Consider the following 24,771-nt stretch of genomic DNA (forward strand, 5'->3'; position numbering starts at 1 on the left):
AGCACAGATCTAGGAGCAGAGCCATGGAATTTCTGCATCAGAATGAGTGGAGGGTATAAAAATATTGTAATACATGCAATAAGCAGTGGATAGTTTGCTAAGCTATTAGCAGAAAGGTTCAAAGATGCTCGTATTTTCCTAACCTACCCAACAGTATACACCTCTATGTATTCCTTAGTTCCTTAGTTCTGCACTTATCAATGGTGTCTCAAGATGTTTCCAGTTTCTCTGTACTCAGCTGCACTTCAAAGATGCCAGCTTTGCTTCTCAAGGATGCTTGTGTTTCCCAGATTGGCAGGCATTTTCCCTGTGAGTATTTCAGCAGGTACCTTCTTCTGTTCTGTATTTTTCCCTTTATAACCAGGTCGCCTTTACGGCTGCTCCCCTATGTGTTGAGTTCTGCCTACTCTTTGATAAATTGACAATTCTTGACACAGGAAAATGGTATTTCGCAGGTGCTAGAGGATGACGGGAACAAAAGGTGTTCTAAAGATGTAAAAATGTCATCTCTTCAGCATATAAGTTTTTTTGTCTTTTTACTTTTCCTCTAATTCCCACCTTACCAATTTTTTTTAACAATAGGCTGTATGACATTTCCTGAAGCTACTCAAACCTTCCCTTGTACAAGGAGCCAGTAACTTATGCACTTGATCTGTAAATGAGGATATTAATCTCTGAACTGTTATACTGGATTTCTTGTGGGTATATATGAAGGCGCCTAAAGAAATTGTCTGACTGCATTTAAAATATTTTTTCATGCTGTGTTGTTATGTCAATTTTGATTCCTCAGTTTCTGTGATTGCCATGTTTAGGCTACAGTTACGGAGGCTGAAGTCAGCATATTTGGTGTAAAAATAAATATTCTAATAATAACACAAAAAAAGATCAATGAGAATTTTGCAATTTTTTGATGTTGCCAGAGACTGCTTGGCTTTGAAAAGGAAGTGTGTGTGGAGAGAGGAAGCCTGGCTATCTCTCCTTTGTGAGGCACCCCCATTTCCCATGCCCTGCAGCCTTCTTGTCAGGGTTGATTTTCAGAGCCAGCGAGGGACAATGATTGTCCTCCAATGCATTGTGTGCTTGTGAGTTCCTAATTTTACTGATTGGAAAAGCACCAGATATAACTGCAGATTTTTTTTTATTATTTCTTTATTATTTTATTATTTCTTCTGAAGGAAAGAATATTCATTTAGATACTCAGTGCTAGAGCTTTTTGCACCATCTGTGCAAGTATGCAAAAGGCTCCACGGTGCAGTGCAGGTGTAAGGAGATAAGGCCTCTTCTCATCCTGACAGGAGGAGACATCTTAGTGAAAGTAGGGGGAAAAGGATGAAAGTAGCAACTGCATCTCTTTGCTTTCCCTGCATGGCAGTAGCTGGTGCAGTGCCCTTGGTTTTCTCACAGACAGACTTTCCTTATTCATTGAACAAACAGAATGCAAACAGTCCAATGCAAACACAAAGGCATCAGAGCAAATGGCTCTCACTCACGAACTCTATGAGCAGCAGCTCATATTGCCTACTCACTGTCTGTTAAGTTCAGAAATGCTATGAAACTGAGGAGCAGACCAAGAAAGCAGATGGCTGAGGCTAAGATGGTATTTTCTAGCTGAGCCAATTCTTGCCTTTCATAGCACTGAGGAGCTAAAAGTTTAACACTGATGATATAATAGGCTGAGTGTGCTGTAAGCTATCTAAAGACCACCAAAGCTTTAAAAAGTAGCTTACTAAACAAATGTTGATCTGGTTACCTCCAGCTCCTTTCTGCAGTAAGTTCATTCAGCTGGGCAGACAAAAGTCCTGTGAAGCTGTCATCAACCAGGACAACTAACTCATTGCCAGACATCCAGAGGTAGTTTGGATACCTGGCAAGCACCCATTCCATCATCACCAAATGGACCTTCTGCCATTCAGTTGATGCTGGTAGCAGGGAAGCCCTGACTCAAGGCATGGCATTACTGGGAGGTTTCACTCATTGCAGGGAGCTGGTGCAGCCCTCTGAGCACCTGAACCCTGCCTTCCCTTTATCTGCCTTGTTCACAAATCAACCAGCTGTTTGGAAGTTTGTCATACGACACCTGTTCCAAAGAGGTCTGGAAGAGTCACTGGTTTGATTATCACACCTTGGTGAGATTGTGTTATGCTTTTCCAGAAAGACTCTTCTTCCCCACCTCCCATCTTAAATGGATAAAAATTTTGACCTGTTTCAGTTAAAGGAAATGTCTGCCAACACTGAAAAGGAGGGTTGTATTCATCTTCGAGGCAGATTTTTTTCTGATTCTTCAATCACTGGGAAGATTTTTGAAAGCCACAAGGAAGTAAGCTCCCTTTCTTGGACTATTTGTTCAGCCTTGTCAGTTGTACTTGCATGCATCCACTACCAGGTCCAGGTAAAGCTTCTGTCTCAGCAAATGATTTCTGAGTAGTTTTTTGTTAGCATCTCTGTCCCACCAGTAGCAGTATCAGGAAATAGAATAGTTCAAAATATTATAATGGCATGGTGTAATCCTTACTTTTTGTCTTTCATTTAAGTGTTATCCTTCAACAAGACGAACAAACATTCTTATCCTTTTCCTTGGTCAAAACTGTAGATCTACAATATGTTAGTAAGCCAATTTCTTGTCATATGAGCATAAATACTAAGATAACACTAGTGATTTTTCTGTGGGTTGTTGCAGATACAATATAACTTTCATTTCAGTCGTTGTAATTAAGCAGTGTTTCTGCCTACTGTGCCTCCTGTTTAAGCCTCCTCAATGCTCCATTACCGAAACAGCAGTGTTACACTGACGGCTTCTCAGTCACTGGGACTCGTTTCCTCTGAGCTCATATCACACAACAAGCCTTGTCTCCAAGAAAGAAAAATATGCTATTTTTGAATCTTCATTGATTCGTATTTATTATACTCTTAGTGAACAAAAACCTGGAAAACTTACTCTAATGAAGTTAAGTGAACTCACTCTGTAACCCCTGTATGGGGTTAACCTGCCCTCGGTATTCCAAGACAGCACCCACAGGCACTGTGTCGTCAGCAGGATTTTGTACAGGATTGGCTACCACTGGGGGAAAATATGTTAAGATATGCAGAAGTGAAAACATGACCTTTATGGAGTTTTTCAACTATACTGAGCCGAAACAACTGAAAACCATGCCACTAGCTCATCGAAACACAGCCCAGCTGTTTCTGTGTAAATATTCTTGTCTTTTATTTTATACAACATCCATAACACTGAGGTCTGCAGGTGTTGACATAATATAGATTATCATGTTTGTATTTTGATCTAGTAATTTTGAATGTCTTGTCTGTTATTGCATAAAGTTAACTTTGAAACCAGCATATGATGTGTGATGTTTATTGTTTTAATCTTCCATACACTTCCTCTTTGTAAAACAATTTTTTATTAGTTAGAGTTTCACATTACTCCCTACAGTCAAGAGCATAGATATTCTTTACATATACAGTTTCAATAACGATTAGGGAGTTTTCTGCTGTTACTGTGGTTGTGCCTGCTACTATTTTTTCCCCCTTTTTTTTTTCTGCAATCCATCTATTTGCCTCCCTAGATGTTTAACATTTCTCTATTTTATTCTAGGTATAACTCTTCTCTTGTAGCAAATTCAAGCTCTTTTGATGTAAAAATGTGTACGACTGGCTGGATTCTCAGGAAAAATTGCTTCTCTTGATATCTGAATCAAAGAATTAATAAAACAATGCCTCCAACAGCACATAAGAGAATGACTGCACTTTCTCACATTCACACGTTTGTGTAAGTTCTTTGGGCTATAAAGATGCCATAAGATTATGCTACTGAATAAGGAAAATAAATCAAATTACAAATTGCAGGCCAAGACATCTTTGGTTTAGTTTTGCTGTTTCTACCCCTTTAGGTTTTAGTTGCTGTATTCAGCAGATATTTTACCTTTTACATCACTGATTAAATTAAGACAAATTATTTTAAGGACTCTGACTGCTCTTGATTGTCAGCAATTTGGATGCTTATTAAGTGGTTAAAGTACATTTAATTAAAGAAGTATTGCTTCATATCCAGTAGTCGGTAAAACATTTAGCATTTATGTCTTCTTAAATTTATTTAAGTATTATAATTTTTTCCATAGAAAAACTCAATAAGACTTTTAAAAGACGTAGGCATAATTTCCTCATTTGAAAGCATGACTAACCACTAATTGCACTGACTATAGTCTTACTCTTACCCACCGTTTATAATTACAAAAATGAATTGGCCCTTACAAAGTGTTATGTCTTTGCTTGTGCCTATTAAAAATCTTACGTAGCCCCTCATTATCTATTCCAAAGTTTAAGAAAGACTGTTCATCAGAGAAGGGATCAGTCAATGCTAAAAATGGGTCTGGAGTTTAGGCATCTAAGCTAAGTCACACACTGTTATGAATATTTTCTTTTTTTTGAATCTTTTCTCCTTCTTTTTGTTCTTTCTTCCCCAAGTTAAAAGCCTATTCTAGAACAACAAGAGTCATCCTTTTTCATGTCTTCCAAAACAGTCCAGAAGATGCAGCCTCAAAAACAAAAGCAGCCCTAATACAGAAGCCACATAATCTGGTGCTTATTGTGAGGAAACATGAGTTTATTGTGCTTTCCCCTTCTCCTACACCTTTAGAAAAGTCAGACTTATTCCACGCCTTCGCCTTTACCTTCCCCACAAATCCTTTGGCTATAACTAACAGAGAGGAGGAAGAGGAGGTTTAAGCCCTGAAAACAAACCCCATGACATTTCTTCAAAGGCTCTTGGTGAGGAAGACAAGATCATGGAGCAAGTCAGAATGTGTGACCTGTGTCAGCCCCATTTTAAGCCTGAAAGGAAAATCCTGGCAGTTGTAGATATTTTTCACTTTCTTATATAACTGTTTATTTGGGAATAGAAAGAAGAGATCATAGGCTCAACGTGAGTTAAAAAATATATCAGTGACTCCACCCTCCTTTTTTTGAAGCTGAGTTATTATAAAATAATGGAATATGTTGAGAGCAATCAGGATACAAAGATTTGGACATCCTTCCCAAAACAGGCTGTTCTTTTACCTTCCGTAAAAGGAATTTGGGTTTTGATGTTTAAAGCAAAAGCAGAACAAGAGACTTCCGCAGCTGATTTCTGTGGAGATGAATTAATATCCTGAGGTTTATTTGCTTGTTTAGTACGGTCACCTGGGCCTCCTGCTGAATCAAAGGAAAACCACACCTACCTCAGGCCTCCCTGTTCCTGTGATAAAGGGAGGAGCTGGTTAACCTTTTGAGGAGAGATTTAGACTGAACATTAGGAAGCACTTATTTACCAAGAGGGTGGTCAAACACCAGAACAAGCTTCCTAGAGAGGTGGTCAATGCCCCAAGCTTGTCAGTGTTTAAGAGGCATTTGGACAGTGCCCTCACAACGTGCTTTAACTTTTGGTCTGCCCTGAATTGGTCAGGGAGCTGGAGCAGATGGTCCTTGTAGGTCCCTTCCATTCTACGAGAATGATTACACAGTTCCTAGAATAAGAAATTCTGTTTGATCTTTTGCAGAGTGAGACCTTGGGCTGCTCAGGCTTTGCACAGCAGTTTACAAGAGCTTCTAGAAGAACATCGAAAGACAACACAATCCGCAACTTATATCCACGTTAATAAACATAAAGGAAGGTATATACTATCCCAAGTGAACAACTTCCATGCAACTGCCTATAATCTTTTCTTGTCAAATAGAAGGCATATTGTTCTTAATTCTGTTCAATAGTAGTTTAATTCCTACTTAAGAAACACTTATTCTGTGCGAATCTACTCATTCTTTCCTCGGCTGCCTTACTGTCTTGCCTGAAGGGGTATGTAAATTCAACACAAACTTCAGAAGTTAATACAAAACACCCTACAAAAGACAAGGTTGTAAAGGATGATGGAAATGGTTACAAAATAAACACAGTAGGCACAATAAAAGTAGTTTTAAAATAAAAAAGCAGGTTTTATTATAAGATCATAATATGTGCCAAAATAAAAGTGCTTTTAAAACCACCGAGTATGTTTGTGAATTGTATTTACAGGTTTCTCCTCCCATTTTAAAACTAGAATTTGGTTTAGTATTTGCAGATATTCTTAAAAATAAATATTTAAAAATGTGATTCAATAGCAGATGCAAACAATAAGGAAGAGGGAACCCTAGCCTGAAATGAAGTCATTCCTGCCAAAGCCATTCTGCCAAAGAGCAGAGCATATGTTAGGGATGAAAATTTAAATATACCCTACTTAAACTGAGAAGGTAGAATAAAAAAAAAAAATAAAAACAAGAATAAGTCATGTAAAAACTAACGATGCAAGCCTTTTTACGTTTTTATAATATCACATCAAAATTACACAGAACACCCCAGTGATCACTAGGGAATCTGCCACAGTCTAGTTTTTCCAAGCCGATTAAGTCCATACTTCGAGGAATTATATTTCCCCCTTCCACCGCAGGACGAAAGTAAACACGGTCAAATCTCATCTTGCACTTGTATGGTGCATTTAGGTTGGTATTGGAGTGGGTGTCCCAAGTATAGCGGCAGTGTTGTGGTTTACCCAAAAACTCCCAGATATCCATAACATTTTTAGGTAAGTCACCAAGTTTAGCAACCTGAAGGTAGAAGAGGGGAAAAAAAAAACACAAACCCACAACGTACTGAATTCGCAAGTTTTACCTTCAAAAATAGAACTGAGTTGTCACAGCATTGCTTTTTTCTGCAAAACATTAAGTTGTTAAGAACAAAGATCTTGGAGATGTTTCTAAACTGTGGTATTTCTCAGGATACTCTAAAGCCTGACCAATTCTTGTAGTACTGTCTAAATCCAAAACATGTTACAAAATAAATGTTCAGCTCTGAATTGTTGAGGTATAGGGGTCAACACTGTGTTCCCTGAACCAATGTCACTCCAATTCACTGCAATGGAATTTCATGACAGGGAGAGATGAAACTCTGATGTTCTAGTAATAACACACAAATTCCACTTCTAGTATCAAAAACCAAAAATTACCTCTAATTTTGAATGTCTTGATTATGGGGGATTAAAATCCCAAGATCTATTTCTCCAGAGCACCCTTTTCTTTCATTGGTTCTACAAGCTGAGAATCGGCAAGTTGGGCAACTAAAGATCAGGTTCTCAAAATGAGAAGATGTTTTTGAAGTCAAAACTTCATCAACTCTCCCTGCATCTGCTCAGATATAAATATTGTCAATAAAGCATTTCGTTATTGGGAAAGGGTCTCCATATAAATCATCTCAGCTATAACAATGCCTCAGCATAGCAACGCTTACCTCTACTTAGCCACTCTTTCACTTTTTAAGAATAAGTGTTGAATATCTCTGTTCTGCTTAAGCAGTTAATTTCTCATAAGGACAACAGAAAAGCCTGAGAAGATTAGAAGATTTTGTCAGAATACCTTCTCTAAATAACATGGTTGTTTATTTCTATTTACCTCGCTGTCTCTGAGGTTTGTATCCCCTCCAAATATAACAGTGGTGGACTCAGACTCCTCCTGCATTCTGTTTAACACTATTTGCAGCTGCTTTGTACGTTCCTTAGAGTGATCTTTAGTGCTCTCCAGATGAGAGGTCATAAGGCAAAGTTCATTACCAGATATGCTCACCTATGTGTGAAACAAAGAGGCAATGTTACTATCCAAACCACGATAAGAAGTTCAAAGACAAAATCTAATCACAAAGCAAATTACTGAATGACAGAGTTCTGGTTAATATTAGTTTCACATTGAAGAAAAGTGGCTTACAGGAGGATAACAGGCTTTTATTTTTGTTTTCAGAGATTATGAGACTTGAAAATAAAGTACAGTAAGTAATTTTGATAAAAGATTTAAGTTTGCTAGTATCAAATGCAATTGGGTTTGTATGTTTGGAGAAGTAATTTTTCTGCTGTTTGAGACTGTCATAGAGAAAAAGCCACTCCAGCATTTCCTGGAATTTTTTGTTTGGAAGGCAGAAATACAGCTGTTTAGTACATACTGACTCACTCACATGCACAACCAAAAGGTTCCTCTTCATGGCAGTTGTTGGAAAAGGTATTATCTCATGTTTCAGTAGCTTCACTCTGGATTTCTTTAACATTATGACAGTGAAATACTCATCCATGTTACCTAAAGAGAACCAGGGAAAGGAATGTCCAAGGATATCTTATGCTGTATCATAAATAAGTTAACGTTCTGAAAGAGACCTTATTATCACAACTTGTGAGAATCAACACTAATTTGTACAAAGTCACTAGTGAAATGTTGCATAGTAGTGGTCTGAATTTTTCAGATTTTTTAAATGTAAATTTTTATGAAATTAGTTATCTATGGTACTTTTCAGCTACACTGCTACCAGTCTTTCAAAATGCAGAAAAAAATATAAAGGAAACCACCAGGCAAGCAAGCTTTAGACATGCGTAATTTGCATCAAGCTATATGCTGGTATGAAAACACAGAAAATAATTTAAGTACTTCCTTCTTCACTTCATTCTTTATATTCCTACAAGTCATTGGAGGGTTTGGCAAGGGAGACGGAATAAAACCAAACTTCATTTTCTGTTTTTTTCTTACCTGGAATAATAGTGTAACTGCCTGCTTTCATCTGTAGAAGACAGAGATGTGGTAGGATGACCTCTTGTAAAAACACAACATCTGGATTGTATCTGAAATCAGCAAGGCAAGATTTTCAATTTAACTACTAAAAGGTAGTACTGCTACACTCTGAGGCCAAATAGAACAGGGTCAGGGATTTCAGGTGCCCCTTGCCCTCATTTTCCTAGATATTGTAAGAATCTATTCTTTAAATAAAGAAAAAAAATATTTCCATCATATTTAGCAGCATGTAGACACATCAGCATTATATACCATGACTTTGCAAACGTTTGCACAGGTTTCATATACTATATACATGAGGAATTCAACTCAAGCTGCTGCAAAGCAGCTCTGGGACATGTTCTCCATAAGACTGCAACCACCACCTTACTCCCTTATAACAGATCCCCTCAGGTAACCTTCAATTCATTTTGTCCCAATCTCAATGATGACAAGCTCTTTTATTTCTTAGAGCTGTACAATCAGTAACAGTTCACATGGGGCAGCAGTCCTGAAAATGCTGATTTAGACATGACTTTACAGCTGTCCCTATTTTTGCTACGCTGCTGAACAGCCCTGCTCACCTTCACAGCAGGTGAAGGACAAACCTAAGGCGTTATTTACAGAAGAAAAATACTGTCAACCCCAGGTTAACTAAATCAATTTTCACTTGATTTAGCTAAGGAATTTCTGCTGTTTTGAGAGGAAATTACCACATGTTTAAATAATTTAATTTACATTGATAGGTTACTGTACTAAGATAAATCAAAGAGCTTTTAAATTGCTCATAAATGTATTCAAGGTAGGCTTTCACTGATAGAACTATAAAAGATAATCACAGATTCTATTGCTTTTATCTTGCATATTTACTTTTTTGATAGACAACTAAACATTGTCTAGCAAGAGAAAAAATTTCACTACAAAAATCTTTGTTGTTTCAAACAGTTTGCTCTCGTGTGAAGTTGTTCACACTACTGGAATGTGACAAGAAAGTCTCTCGCAGTTTTACTCTTCTTATGCACAGGATGCAAGTATGAAGTATGTTCCTGATGTGTGACTTCAACTTGAACAATATTGTTCATCAACAGATTTTTAAAGTAGCTATCGCAGAACACTTAACCTTTGGGATCTGCATACCTCTTCCAGTCAGTATATCAACCTTCAGCTACTTAGGGTTTATGAAGTGACTGTACTGCACATCTAACATTAAGATAATTTGGGCATGAAGATTTGTAAATACCTAAATCAAGAAACTTTGAATCCAGGTACATGACAATACAAAGATGAAGCTATACTTACAATGCCAGGTACGTACAGACCCCTCTAGCTCGTTCTTTCACATTTCCTAGATCCAGCCCATCGATGTTCCAGGTTATCAGTGAGAATTTACTGTCATCTTCTTTTTGCTCTGGGTCTGCACTATTGACACCGGCATTACTAGTAGTTGCATCTGCTGTGAGGTCAATACTAAAGAGAGAGTTTACTTGTTTGTCAACATGCATAATACTGTTCTTTCTGCCGTTACCTCCCTTATTTTCTAAACCATGTATTGATCTCAACATAATTAAAAGCGCAGTAACTGAAACAGAGACTCCAGTCATACAGAGCTGTAGTACGCAGGTGAAGGAAGTGGTTCCTCCTCCTCCTTACAGACACAAAATAACATTTACCATTCTGATTTAAGTTACTCAGATGACAATCAGTGTAACCCAGAGCACCTGAGTAGTTAACTCTTTCCTCCTGCTCCCACTCTTTCCCCATATCCTTCAGGAACAGGCTGCTCTCCAGTGGACTCCCCACAGGGTCACAAGTCCTGCCAGCAAACCTGCTTCAGCATGGGCTCCTCTCTCCATGGGTGCACAGGTGCTGCCAGGAGCCTGCTTCAGCACAGGCTTCCACTGGGGTCACAGCCTCCTTCAGGTATCCACCTGCTCCAGTGTAGGGTCCTTCCAGGGCTCCAGGTGGATCTCTGCTCCACAGTGATCCTCCATGGGCTGCAGACGCACAGCTGCATCATCATGGTCTTCACCACGGGCTGCAAGGGAATCTCTGCTCCAATGCCTGGAGCACCTCCTGTCCCTCCTTCTTCACTGAACAGTCTGCAGCACTGTTTCTCTCACATATACTCAGTTCTCTCTTCTGCTGCAATTACTGCTGTGCAGCAGCTTTTTAACCTTCTTAAATACATTATCCCAGAGGCGCTACCACCATCACTGATGGGCTTGGGCTTGTTCCATGGCAGGTCCATCTTGGAGCTAGCTGGCATTGGCTCTGTCAGATGTAGGGGAAGCTTTGGGTGCCTTCTCATAGAAGCCACTCCTGTAGCCCCACACAATCAAAACCTTGCCACGCAAACCCAGTACAGAATAACCACACTGATGTTGTGGTTGTTGCTAGCTAGCACTTTCCCCAAAACCAGGACTGTTCAGCTTCTCATGCTCTGCCAGTGAGCAAGTACATAAGAAGCTGGGAGAAAACACAGCCAAGACAGCTAACCAAAACTGGCCAAAGAGATATTCCATTCCACAGAGCATCATGTTCAGTGTATGAACTGGTGGGAATTGGCCAGGAGGGGCCAACTGCTGCTTGGAGATGGGCTGGTTATCAGTCAGTGGGTGGCTGAGCAACTGTATTTTGCCTCACTTGTCTTTCTTGGGTTTTATTTCTCTCTCTTTTGGTTGTCTCCCTTTTCATTACTATTAATATTATATTATTTATTTTATTTCAACCATAAAACTGTTTTTATCGCAACGCACGGGTTTTACCTTTTTTTTGTCGCAATTCTCCTTCCCACCCCACTGAGGGTGTCCATGCAAATGGGTGCATGCCACTTAGTTGGCATCTGGGGTTAAACCATGACAGGTAGAGATGTGTAAAAATTCACTTCCACTTGCAGTTTGATATCTTTTGTATGGCCTGGTGATGTGCTGTGAGACTGTGTATGTAAGACACAGATCTTACATCTTAACTTCCACAGGTACATTTAACAAGGTGTGCGTGCACATGCCAATTTTATTTAAAGATATAAACATCCATACATCTAGTATAATACATATATGCATTGTTTTCACGTACACAAATGTGTGTGTGTGTACAGTTAAAATCTGCATGTGTATTGCTGCACAAGGCAATGAGAAGAAAATGAGCCTGTCCCTTCCCCAAAACACTCGCAATCCACGAGCCCAGCGGAAGGTGGTTGAAGCATCCACAGAGAGAAAGTGCAGCCCCCAAGTCTGGCAGCCTCTCAAGGCGAGAGAAACGTCGGGAAACGACGAGAACAGTGCAGAAAAGGCACAGAACTACCTGTCTCACCACATGCCAGCCAAGGTGCGATGCCATGCTCGCCGGGCTAGGCCCTGACCCGGGGATGGCCCTCCCCAGGTGAGGGGTCCCAGCGCCTTCCCTCGGAGGGGAACCTGCCTCCACCCGGGGAGGCACCGCTGCCCCCACCTCGGACCCATCTCCTCCTGCCACATCCCCCCTTGCCCCGATCTCACCATCTCACCTACCAGGTGCCGGAGCCCGCGGAGGCCGCCCCGCCTGCCGCCCCCTCCGTCTCCAGCGGCGATTCGAAGTAGGCGTTCAGCGCCCTCTGAAACACAGGGGCCGGTGGCAGCGAGGGGCCGCCGCCGGGCAGCCCCGCGGCCCCGCCGCCCCCGGCCGTACCTCCATGTGCCAGTCGCTGCCGGCCAAGAAGCTGCGCGCCACCGCCACGTCGCTGCTGGTGATGGCGGCGAACTCGGAGCACAGCACCTTCCTCCGTTTGGCGACGTGCAGCGCCTCCTCATCCTCACCCTCCTCCCGCGCCGCCGGCGGTGGGTCCCGGGCTGCCGGGACCAGCTCCTCCCGCCGCTCCTCTGCCGGCGCCGTCTCCTCCATGTTGGAAGGCGGCGGGAAGCACCGCCCGCCGGCGTTGCTGTTCCGGGGCGCGGGCGGGCAGCGATCGGCCGGGCGGCAACATGGGGTTCACGGTGGAAACCCTGAGGGAGGCCATGAAGTTCATGCTGGAGTCGCAGGGCTTCGACCGGGTGCTCCGCAAGGTACGGGCACTCGGGAGGCAGGGAGCGCGTCCCGCCGGGCTGCTCGTTTAAACGCCGCTCTCTCCTCTCCCGGAATGTCGGGCTGGATTGGGATGGGGGGGAGGGGAGGAGGGGCACGGCACTAGCCCGGTGTTGCAGGCCCGGCGGTGTTTTCCCCGGATTCGTGGCCTCGGAACGGGGCGTGTGCCGTGGTGGTAACACGGGGATAGAAAACGCAGTTGTTCTTCAGTGACTCTCGTTAGATACTCCAGCTGCCTTCCAGCAGCTCTCTGAAGGTGAGGACTGTGCTGAATAACCTTCAGGAGTCATTCAGTAGCTGATATTCTTCTTCCAGGAGTGTGAAATTATGAAATAAATGATTACTCTCCTCTGTCTAAAAAGGGAGCTCATTATGACATCTCACACCTAACCCTGAAGTCAGGCTGAAAACACAAGCACCTCAGTGCTCTCCGAGTTTCTACACAAGGCCCTACAATAATACCTTCTGGTATAAAGAAATGTATTTGACTGGTACTGCTGTAATGACTTACTCCTCCTTATAGACACAATTACGTGTATTATATGTACATTAATTGTACATCATATGTACAATTATGTGTATTACATGTACATTATGCTCAAGAAGGTTGAAGTTACTGTGTTGTCTTAAACTGTGTAGTGCGTGGTAGCGTAGCTGCTGTGTACGGCAGTCCTGTGAAGCAGTTTCAGTGTTTTCATTAAATTTTGCAATGCTACAATTCTCCGTTGAATTTCTATTTATTTGTGTAACTGTGACATGGAGTGATGCTGTAAATATATCTAAGAAAACCAACCATGTAAAAATTCATATGATTTGCCTGGTAGAGGAGCAAATGTAACGATGGAAGCAGTGCTTTTGTTGACAGCTCCATGATCTGATACATCCAGTAGAAACCATTTGCAAAGCAATTCTTACTGTCATGTTTCTCCAAGACATGTTGGGAAGTATGAAGTTCAAAAAAAAATGTGTAAAGCTTTATGTTTAAGAAGCTCATTTATTTATACAGAGTCTAGTTAGTTTTTAGTCTCCTCTTCCCTGTGATATCTTTACTGTCCCTTACCTTAAAATCCTATGAAGTGGAGAGCAAATGCAGCATTTCAACTCATAAAGGACAGTGAGCCTTGGGAGACAGGCTTCCTTCCTTGCTCTGGAATACTTTTAGACTTTTCCTGGAATCTTCTAGAATTACGATGACACTAACCTGATCATAGTAAGAATCAAAGTACAGTTGTGTTTGAATTGAAAGTAGCTGCTGTTTTTCTGGGAGGTACCTGAAGTCTTTCTTACCATAACTAAATGGGCCAAGATTTTTCCTATCCTGGAGAAGACAGGTTTTAGTCTGAAACTGGTTCAGCTCCAGCATTAGACTTAGTTTCTGGTTTAACTCCAGTGTGGTATCTACCTAGGGCTCAGAACTGTGAGTTTTAAAGCCCTTTTTACAAAGTAGTGCATGGCAATAGTGGCTGGAAGCTGAAGCAGTATGCTGGTTCCTACGGCAGACGAGTGGGAGGACAAGCACAGGAGGGCTGTGAGAAGTACAGACCAGCAGTTATAGCTGTGTAGGTCCTGGAAGCACTCAAGTACTGAACTATTTTTGTCAATGACAGCAGGCACCTAGTGCCAGATCAGAGCAATGGCAAACGGAACTGGATGCTTTCCTTGCCTCACAGGTGGATTGGAGCACCACTCCCTGACAGAAGTGGAAGCCATCTGCTCCCAGTGTCAAGCGTCAGTGAAGTCCTCATTAGGAATTCTGTCAGAAGTCTAGGCCTCCAGTGAGTGCAGCACAGCATGCCTGGTGTAGGACTTGGGATTTTCACTGATCAAGGTGCTATTTCTGTATTAGAACATTGCCTCAGTGATTTCCCCTCTGTTTAATCCCAGCTTTTTCCATTCGTAGACAGACTGTGTACTACATCATCATTGATGATGTATCATTTCTCTGCAAAATTCAAATAAACTTTGGCTTATCAGAAAGGGACACTGGCTGACACTGAGCTCTTATGCTGCATTATAAATAAGGAATAATGAAACTGGAGACATTTCAATCTCAATACCTTTTAAAAGAGATTTAGATCAACTCATCTGATAACAGTGTGGAAATATGGAAGTTTAAGAAAAGGCTTTTAAAAAAAAAAAAATTAATAGGAATTATAATAAATATGTCCCCATTTCACTTTTAATAGTCAAAACTTGTAGGAATAAATATATATGCTGAACTTAGCCCAGTTTTTCATCTGCTTTCAGACTTTGAAGATAGTGCTACTAACTGAGGAAACTTGAATTGAGACTTTAAAATGCTGAATTGCAGTAACTTCTTGGTCTCAAAATTCTAGCTTCATGTATTGGTTTCAGGGGAAAGCATGGTACCACAGATGTACTGTAATTCTGTATTTAACACCTATGAGGTGGAATAAAACTGTATATGCAAATAATGATGCTGTAACACTGTGATACAGTCTTGGATACTTCTACGCAAGAGTATGAATTTCAGATCAGAGAGGCCAATCTGATTGGTATTTCCAGTGCTCATTTCAAAATACTGATTCTGAGATTGCTCTGATATAACGATTAATGAATTACTGGTGGTCTCGTTCCTATTTTGTGAGCTAACAAATAGAGCTTCACAACTGTGGTACACAGAGATAGAGCAGTTTTGTGTTCCCTCTAATCTGGCCTTTCACTCAGATTAAAGCTAAAGGAAAATTTAAGAAGAATGCTGCCTCCTAAGGACTCCTGACAGCATAGAAAGTATTGAAGTTTTATTAAGCTGTGTGCACTAGAAATACACATTTTTCTAAGGCAATAGTCTTCTCAAAATTTATGGAAATACCTAATGTGACAGTTGAATTACTGTATTTTTCATCGTTTGTCTCATGAGTCCAGAATTAAACAAGCTCTACTTTCATTTGGATTCAGGGCGATATTGGGTATTGGTACTATGATCAGTAAGCTTTTTATTCCCTTTTTTGGTCATACAGATGAAACTTGTTTCTGCAACTCCTGGAAATGTTGTTTGTGAAATGAAAGTAGAGGAGGAACATACGAACAGATTTGGCACATTACATGGAGGTTTGACAGCCACACTCGTGGATGTGGTGTCAACAGCAGCGTTGCTGTACACGGAAAGAGCAGCACCTGGAGTCAGTGTGGACATGAACATCTCGTAGGTATCATTCACCATGTTTACTAAAACATACTAACTTTTCTTCCCATATTGACTCCACTGTACCTCATTTCTGTACTGTGGCACCCACTTGAAACCGCTGGTTTCTTTGGTTTCAGAAGTCCTGTTTTGATAAATAAAGGGGAGGCAGATGTGTATTTGGAGACATTGGCATTTGGTTGCAAATTTTGAGTTGGACTTTAAGCCTTTATTACACGTGTTTCAGAGACAGTGTCCATTCATTCATAGAATGCAAAGGTATGTTGATATGTTGTCAATTGTAGTCTTAAGAAATTGGTTCAGCTTCAGACTTTGCTTGTGTAGATACATTAATGTCTCCTCAAAAACCAAGATCTAGGGTAAGCAGCTTTCTATAAACCCTCTTTTAGTATTAGTCCATAAAATGTTAAACCAGAAAAAATATTAAAACAGGAAACAGTTCAGCTCTGTTGTGTGCTCATACAGAGGGTAAATTACAGATTGAATCAGAATTTATCAGTGGAGGAAGATTCCTTTGTTCTATGTCATTTCAAGGTAGTTTTATACTGAGAACAGTTCTTCCTGTAATGCAGATTTAAAGCACAGTGTCTTTAAAAATAGTTGTGAAACTTTCTTTGATCATGCTATTATAGCTTGTCAGCTTTGCTTCATTACTTTTAATGAAGATATCATGACTGATTGGAACTAAAGTAATCCTACTTGGAATAACTAGAGCATTAAAAATCTTAGAAAAGTAACCCCTCTTCAAAACTGTCTTTAAAAAAAAAAAAAAAGCCATAAAATTGGTGGGGGGGGGGAGTGATCTGTATCTTTACAAGGTTCCCTGCTTTCTCCCCCAGCACTTTCTGATTTGTCCACTGGCAGATGGGACTGAAGCATCTATTTAAGCTTTATATTACCACTGTGATGACTAGGATCTTACTGGAAATTAAAACCTGAAATTCCCCTATGATTATGGGGTTTTCCCTGTATCTGACATCTGAATTATTTACATTATCAAGTATGCCCACCCAATTACATAAGGGATAAAATCTTAGGAAGGTGCTGTCTCTTGGAGGTGATTCAAAATCACCTTTAGGCAATGTTACATGAAGCAGTATTAATAGCTTTGTTTAATCTGGACTACTGCTTTCATTGAACAAGTAATATTGGATATTGAACGTTGCTATAAGACAACTTTTTTCCTTTTTGGGAAAGGAGCTTTTAAAAAAGTTGTCATGAGATAGCTATTTTAGTAATGGAAAGAACAGAGAGAAACATTTTTTTTTTTGTAACCACGAGAGGATCAGCAGCAGCCTCTGGGAAAGAGACAAGGCTGAAACTCTGCCCTTGTCAACTAACAGACCTTGTGTTACATCAGCATTAGGCATGACTGACATACTTGTGACATGGTGTCATGTATAAAAATGGACTGGTTGATGGAATTTATCTCAGTAAGATTTATATCCAGCAATTCTACGTTCTGCTCTGTAGTTCTAACATTTGAATATTGTTCCCTTACCTCAGGTCATGATTGGAGATTGGATCATGTTCCTCCTAATCCTTTCCAGGCTTTTTGTGGAGGAATTTCTTCCTATTCTCTGAAGTGTGTTTCAAAAGCACACCCTCCTGCTCATGTAAATAAAAACAAAGAGTTATCTAATGAATGGAAACAGCATTTGAGTGCTGCCCAGATTTCCATGACTTCCCTCTAACCGGGGTATGGGAAGCAGTTAACCTATGCTTAGGTTCCATACAGAAATGACCTTCTGGAGCTTTTGTAAACAATGACATTTTGCAGCTGAACCAGCCAGACTAGTTCAGAAAGGCTGTAGGCAGCCAGCAGTGGTTGGAATAGGACTTGGCGCTGAACTTTTAACTGAGGTCTTGGATACTGATTGTTTCAGTTCCAAAACGGACTTTTCCTCAGAACCAAGCCAATGGGTTTCTTTCTAGCCTCCATTTTTTCAGAGAACTCTTATACTTACTTCCACTGGCAGTACTTAGAGGAGCTCAAATACTTTAAGAAGTGGGGATTTGCAAGCAGGCAGTTAGAGACACGTGTCTTTATTGCCCACTTTTGCTAATTCCCTTCATGATAATCTAAAATGCAGGAATATTCTTGGATTTGTCCTCTATACAGCCTCTTTTAATAGTTCATTTTTTATTTCCTTCAAGATACACTTCTGCTGCTAAGATTGGAGAAGAGATATTGATAACAGCTCAGATTTTGAAGCAAGGAAGAAGTCTCGCGTTTGCCACCGTGGATTTAACAAATAAGGCAACAGGAAAGTTAATTGCACAAGGCAGACACACAAAGTTCCTAGAACATTAATATAAGAAAGTAATGTAAATAATAATGTTGGACTTCAGAATGCCATACAGAATTATTTTCTCACTTAAATAAGATACCTGCACAAAGTTGTGTTATTCTGTAGAAAGTGAATTTGTCTCACTTCCATCATGAACAAATTTTTTGCCACCAGAATTGCCACAAGGCTAAAACTAGTGCCTATTTTGGGACGAACAACAGAGTGTGATAGCATAGGGATGCATCTGGCTTTTTTTTTGGTCAAGGTAGCAGAAGGGAAGAGCCTTTGGAACAGCCATATGGTTTACCAGCATGACAGAGTTTTAAGAGATCTGTTCTCTTTACTTGTGGTGTCATGTGACAAAGCAACCCTGTCTTCTGGCCTGTCACAGTCACACGCAAACACAACTATATATGCTTATAAACTGTACTTGTTCTGTAAGATGATAGTACAGAGTTCTTATAGTGCAAAACTGGTTTAAAAGTGTAAAGCAGGCTAATGCAAAATGTTAATTTACTGATGCTGTAACAAATTCAAAAGTATTCAATAAAGCTTCCTGAAACTACCTTTTTAAAGATTATTTCATGGGTTGGTAACCTCTTTGCACTGAGTTAAAGTTTGCCAACACGATGTGCTTGAGAGGATGTAGTGGAACCTTTGTACACAAACTCACCTCAGATGTCATCATCTCCCTCTGATTCCTGAATGTGAAAATGCAGTTATATCATATGGGCTTTTCACCTCTACCTACCTGAAGTTCTATTTGTTTAAAACTTATCAGCTGCACATTAGAGATGTATCAAAATAAATCTGGTGACCTGTGATCAGGCTGAGGCTGTAGGTTGTCTGACTCGGGTTGAATGTGGTAGTTAAGCTGCTGTTCATAGCTGAAGACTGGGCTCCTCGTGCACTGTTCTGGACAGCCTTAACTGCTCTCTTCTAACTGATGACAAACTATACATGGCCAGGCTATCAAACTGCAATAAAGACAGCAATGCTACATATGCAGGGCACATTTTTCTTCCCTAGCAGGAGATTTGAAAAAGCTAATATATACTAGTATAAAGAGCACATGTCGTGGAATTTGACTCATTGTCTTTAGTCATTTGACTTCTTTGATGAAATGTGCAGTTGGGTTTTTTTTTCTGTGGGTTCCTCAACCTAAAGAAATAATTTCCAGTGAGTTAGGTGACCTGTTCATGCAGACTGATTTTCAGTATAAAGTTGAACAAGTTTACTAATGTGTCATCAATCTTTCCAAAATTACTTTTAAACAAGTGATATAGCTGATAACTAACCCTTCAGTGGAAGTTCTCTAAAAAAATAGCTACAGTGGGCTCAGGCTATCAGCATCTATTTTTTCTGCTCAGGAAAAATAGAACAGTTGTTCATGGTATATACATTTCCAACAGAAGCTTTTTCTCTGATGCTGTCTCAGAAGCAAACATTGCTTACATGCCTGTGGCTAGTTGAACTTTTAATAGCAGCATCTTCTCTTCAGCAGTACATTCATAAATTGTTTTTTCCTCAGCACTTGCAGTTACTCACTCATGCTCAGAATCACCCCCGAATCCCCTTTAAAGGAGCATAATGCTTTGCTAAAGTAGTTCTGCAAAGATGCTTCCTACAAGAGCAACCTTTTTTGTTTTAAATCTTCACTCAGCAGAACTAGATACTTCACTGTATTAAATTCTCACTTTACCGCTCCCTCTGCCTGGAGCTGTTACGAGTCTCAAGCATCTCCAATTCCTCTACAATTACTAGGATGAGCAGTCAGAGAGAATTCATCACAGCAAGTGGACACACCTAGTGAATTTGGCAATTGCTGATCTGGTTATCTTCCTATAAACATGTTCTGGCATCTCCAGTCATCTTTTTTCTCATTCTTAAGTTTACCGGTTTTCTGCCATAGGCTACTCATGTAGAGTGTAAGGAAATGAAAGTGAACATTAAAACTGCTCCCTCAGTTGCTATAACCGCCCCCCCAATTCACTGGAACACAAGACTGATTTTTACTATTACCTGAAATAAAAGGCAGAGGGTGAGAACAAAGGAGGTGCCGAATTCAATATGTGCCGAAAGACTGAGAATGCTCTCAGCTCTGTGTGCTTGGACGATTCTGTCCTTGTCTAACTGTCCCACTGCAACTTCACATGACTTCCCCTCAATCAACACTGGCTGCCTCAGGAACTTACCATAGTTAAGTGGTCTCATTCTATCACTTAGCATTCATCATATCTACATAATTACAACTGAAAAGCGTCCAGGCAAATTGAGAGTGGCAAACCTCAACACAAAAACAACAGTACTCTCCTGTTCCCAATCGAGCCTGGCAAGGACTGTTTCAGTCCAAGAGGGAAATGGGAAAAAAACCCTGAAAAAACAAGTGAATTTCTCTTCTCCCTTGCAACAGACTATTCAACATAGTATTTTAGTGCTGCCTAATTAATGAGGGACATCATTAATATGCAGGCCAGTTATTTTAGAAGAAGTTAATTAAACTGATTATTTTAAGACAACCTTGTCTGTTATCCCTCTACCAGCAGCATGTTGACCTTGTAATTTATTTCACAACTTAGGCACAGAGATGACCTTAGAAGGAATTGTCACCATTGAGCCTGCCTTGCTTTGGGAGTAAACTGTCAAACATCAGACCTATTACTTGGATGTGTTCTCTGCTGATTTCACTCCAACATACACACTGAAAATTCTGTATCTTGCCTTAGCTGAGTCTTGAAGAAAGCAATGGAAAAAAATGACCATAATAAGGACAAATGGTACTTGGCTCCACCTGGCATCAGAACAAACAGATCTCCTGTGGGGTTGACCTGGTTCCATCACTGCAGATTTAGGCACAATTCTCTTACAGGCAAGAAAATACAGTGACTTCATGAGATCATCTTGTGAGTCTTAGTAGTATACCAGATTACATATCCAGTAACTGACAGACAACTGCAAGTTCGTATTTTAGAGCTTCGAGACCAGCCCTCCCATATTGTATTTTGTTGTGGTTTGGGTCGGTTTTTTTTATAAAACATACCAAACACCTACACCATACTTGATGTGTAGACGTCTGTCCTCATGGAGGGCCACATAGTGGTATGCCATATGTTGTGGAAGAGTTTGTCTTTCTCAGTGAAAAATAACTTCAGCTTCCCACTTCATACAATACGTTGGCCAGCCAAGTGTTTGATGCTGGTTTCACATCATGACTTTTGCACGAATGCATTCAGACACCCAGGGGCTTGCACCATGTACAGCTGTGCATTACAGATGCCTTAAGAAAGTGAGGAATCAGAAGAGACTTCTTCCCTCTGGCATTTAAAACCTGGAGTTCAAATACTAATCAGGGCAAATACCTACAACAGATTAAAGTGCAGTGAGGAGGGGTTTAGTCATTAAGGATTCCAGCTCTCAGGAAGGCTCAATTTGTCAGTGATTAACTGAGGGGAGGAATGGGTAAGGAAGGGCATCACTGCTGAAATAGGTGTTAAACTATCAGGACTTTTTGTTACTCCTTCAGGTCAAGCCACTCCATCACAGGGGTCTCACAGCTGAGCTGCTGGGTAATCTGCCAATTTAATGATGAGCTAGCTGGTTGGTTTACAATTCTCAAATTGACAAACATTACCACCTAAAGGGGACGGGGCAGGGAGGGCAGGGATGTGAGGAGAATTAGGCAGTTAAATAACTATTCTGAACAGCAGTTCAAATCTGTTCAGCTTCATTGACTGGCTCTGAGCCACTGCCACGGGATACAGAAGAATTTCCAACTGCATCATATCACTGACCATTTTAGAATTCTCTATCTACAGAGGCCATTAAGCCAGTAGAAAGAAACCCCCAAACCTCTCCCTTACCTCATTGTCCATGGGAATGAAGAAAAAAACACTTAGATTCCTATTTTGCTACTTGAGTTCAGGGACAACATGATGACAGTTATGACCTTTGTGATTCTATAATGCATTCACTGAATGACTGCTACCACCAGATCCCAGTCTCAAGCTGCTGTGGTTGCGGACACAGCAGCATATACAGTCCTCACCTAAAACAGAGTTAAATTACATGCAAGCTTTCATCAAAAAAGACACATTTGCTATCCCTTCAGGAAAACAAACAAACCCCACCCAACAATAGGAACCCTACTTTTGTTCACCAAGACAGTACCTGCGGCTGTACCACTGTAGTAAAATTCTAGATCTTTGATTTCTTTTGCTTAAAAGCAGTAGCTGTTTGAATAAATAGATTTCAGGAGTCCAGAAAAGCAGTTTGCTGAATGGGTGCTCTTGCATACTGTAATTGTGCTCAAATTAAGGGACCTTTCCATATGTAAATCCTTTCCAAGCAGAAGTAGGTCACAGATATCTTCAGCCCTGAAAAGCATTTCAGTCAGCCATGCAGAAGAGAAATTACACTTAGCTTCAGTTAACCTGTAGAGCTGACACAGCCCTCCACGGCATCTGCACTGCCCAGTCAGGCTCATGAGCTCCCTCCCAGCTGTGGTGCACAAATCAGGAAACAGCACCTGCTGCTGCAGACAGAACTGCGGCCTCCTCCATGGTATTCCTCACAGCACAGTTCATCTCTACTCCAAGACCACCACACCAAGTAAGACTTAAACACCAAAGTAATAGAAAACACCCACCTCTGGTCCATGACAGCAGGGAAAGCTAAGGGGACTTTCAGTTGTAGTGTAGAAGGTTTGCTCTTGTCTCAACCTCTGAAGTGCAACAGCCGAGCAGATACAGACAAGACCTACAAGCTGAAGCCTCGCACTCACAACAACAGCAGGCCATAAAGTAGTACAGGTGCAAATGAAGGCAAAACTTGTACACAGAAATGTCATTTCTGGGTGCTAATGATATTAAGGGATAAATTACAACATTGGCTTTACGGTTTAGGAAAGAGTCGTTTATAAGAAAAGATTACCAAAATGAAAAAATTCACAGAATGAATTCTAGAATAAACACAACTCAGACTAGTACCATTCTTCAAACATCCACACTCCTTTTTTCCCCCTTATGTAAAGGGTTTTAATAGTTTTATCGTGTTACTTCACTCCTAAGAGCTGTTCCAGAATTTGTAGGCTTACATAGCTTGAGAATTTGCTTCTGCAATAAATGCAAAAATGAAAAATCTGACTGATAAAAGTAAATAGCAATTAAGTGAACTCACACTGCGTGTCCATCTGCTTAGTGGATGTAAATATGCTCTAGTAACTCTTGACTTTAACAACTATCATGCTCAATGGCGGGAACCTTAATGTAATCTTAAATGAAGCCTCCAACAGTCCATTAGACTAATCTCTGCATTAAGAGACAAAAAACCCTTCAGTGACTCTTCTCACTGTTCAACCCCCAGAGATCTAGATGTAACACAACTTGGCATTCAATAACTGCAAATAATCTAATGACTCAGTACACGACAAGTGCAAGAAAAAGCAGGGTTCTCTCAGTAGTGGAACAGGAGTGGGCAGGGAAGGATGCTTGCAGAGTTCACAAGCTGGGACTACGTGCAAGGAGCAAGAGTTTATGGCACTCCTGTCGGGTTTTAAAGTTATTTCAAAATTAATACAGTGCATCTTAGTGTGCCAAATAAAGATATGGTAATTCACAAGGACCATAGCCACCTACCCCCAGTGAAGAGTGATTCTCTGTTTTGTATTTTCTAAGTACAAATTACATAGGTCTTTCAGAAGTGTCAATTTTTTAAGCACCTAAAAAATTAAAATTTGTAAAATTACCATTCTTCCACCCCACCAGTTTTGTATCTAATAGGCTTAACATTTCGTGATGAAAAAAAAAAAATTAAAGAGAAAGGCTGAATAATCTCAATACATTTCTACTACCTGATCTATCACTTAACAGATCAACTTTAGCATAACAAAATAGTTTTTGAGAAGGAATTTGTTTTGTTTGAGACAGACGTGACAATGGGCATCTACTGCAAACTAGTTACAGGCCTATTACATTTTGGCAATGCTTGTACAGCAGGTCTGCCTTACCATATTTTGGTAACTCTTGCGCAGCTGAAGAAGCTCGAAAAGTGAGAAACACGTACCGACTATGACATTTAAGAAGCTTCTCCTCATCATGCAGGAAGCACCTGACACAAGCTTCCCTTCACCAGACAATTCATTGAGATGCAAGAAATCTAACGGGCTTCTATCTACTTAATTTATCCGTGCCCCACTGGCACTTACCAAATTCTCAGGACAAATCCTCAAGAAAACAGCCTCTTAAAACTCCATATTCAGGTGAAATACTGAGTGTATTTCAATTATTGGTAGTAGCATATCCAAAGTAGCCACACAAGCAGTTGACAGCAGGTAGTAACTATTATTCTTATACAAGAGCCCTTTCTGTATTTACAAACAGCTCCACTGAGCACCAAATTAGGTCCACACCATGACAACCTGTGCTTTGGAAACATTAGTTTTGAGATAAAACCTACACTTTGAAGAAAGCCTACCAGAAAGCCACTAAGCTGATACAAAGAGGGCCTGAAACCAAAAGCTAGATATTATGAACTGCTTCCATTCACTTCTGAAGGGCATTTTGCTGAAGTAACTTATCAGAAGAATATTCTAAGATCAAACTGAAAGCTCCACTGAGGAAGAGTGGAACAAGAGTTTAATCTCTTCCCTCGAAAGCCATTCTGTTTAAGAGG

At 40.5% G+C, this 24,771-nt stretch overlaps 2 protein-coding genes across 4 annotated transcripts in view; one reads left to right on the plus strand and one right to left on the minus strand.

The window, feature by feature from the left end:
* Window positions 1–12,481, minus strand: part of TDP2 (tyrosyl-DNA phosphodiesterase 2) — an 18,884-nt gene extending 6,403 nt beyond the window's left edge. The window contains exons 1-7 of one of the 2 annotated variants that reach the window (XR_001874498.1): window positions 12,253–12,481; window positions 12,096–12,178; window positions 9,886–10,053; window positions 8,566–8,657; window positions 8,003–8,121; window positions 7,450–7,620; window positions 6,276–6,609 (exon numbers count right to left, since the gene is read on the minus strand). Coding sequence is in view for 1 of the 2 variants with exons in the window: in XM_017813286.1 (XP_017668775.1) it covers window positions 6,328–6,609; window positions 7,450–7,620; window positions 8,003–8,121; window positions 8,566–8,657; window positions 9,886–10,053; window positions 12,096–12,178; window positions 12,253–12,465 (1,128 nt within the window). In the remaining variant the exon portion in view is untranslated. Of the gene's footprint in view, window positions 1–5,940; window positions 6,610–7,449; window positions 7,621–8,002; window positions 8,122–8,565; window positions 8,658–9,885; window positions 10,054–12,095; window positions 12,179–12,252 lie in introns of those variants that run through there. The other variant, XM_017813286.1, reaches the window with a different exon arrangement.
* ACOT13 (acyl-CoA thioesterase 13) lies at window positions 12,466–18,668 on the plus strand. Of its 2 annotated transcripts, none has more exons than XM_017813288.1 (3): window positions 12,466–12,626; window positions 15,627–15,811; window positions 17,969–18,668. In XM_017813288.1, the coding sequence occupies exons 1-3, from the start codon at window positions 12,546–12,548 to the stop codon at window positions 18,123–18,125; spliced, it is 423 nt and encodes a 140-aa protein (XP_017668777.1). In that variant the 5' UTR covers window positions 12,466–12,545; the 3' UTR covers window positions 18,126–18,668. The 2 variants fall into 2 exon arrangements, with proteins under 2 accessions (XP_017668777.1, XP_017668776.1); XM_017813287.1 differs by lacking the exon at window positions 12,466–12,626 and adding an exon at window positions 14,452–14,473.
* The last annotated feature ends 6,103 nt before the right edge of the window (window positions 18,669–24,771 follow it).

The sequence above is a fragment of the Lepidothrix coronata genome, unplaced genomic scaffold (assembly GCF_001604755.1).
Source record: "Lepidothrix coronata isolate B3197 unplaced genomic scaffold, Lepidothrix_coronata-1.0 Scaffold40, whole genome shotgun sequence".
Lineage (NCBI taxonomy): Eukaryota > Metazoa > Chordata > Aves > Passeriformes > Pipridae > Lepidothrix > Lepidothrix coronata.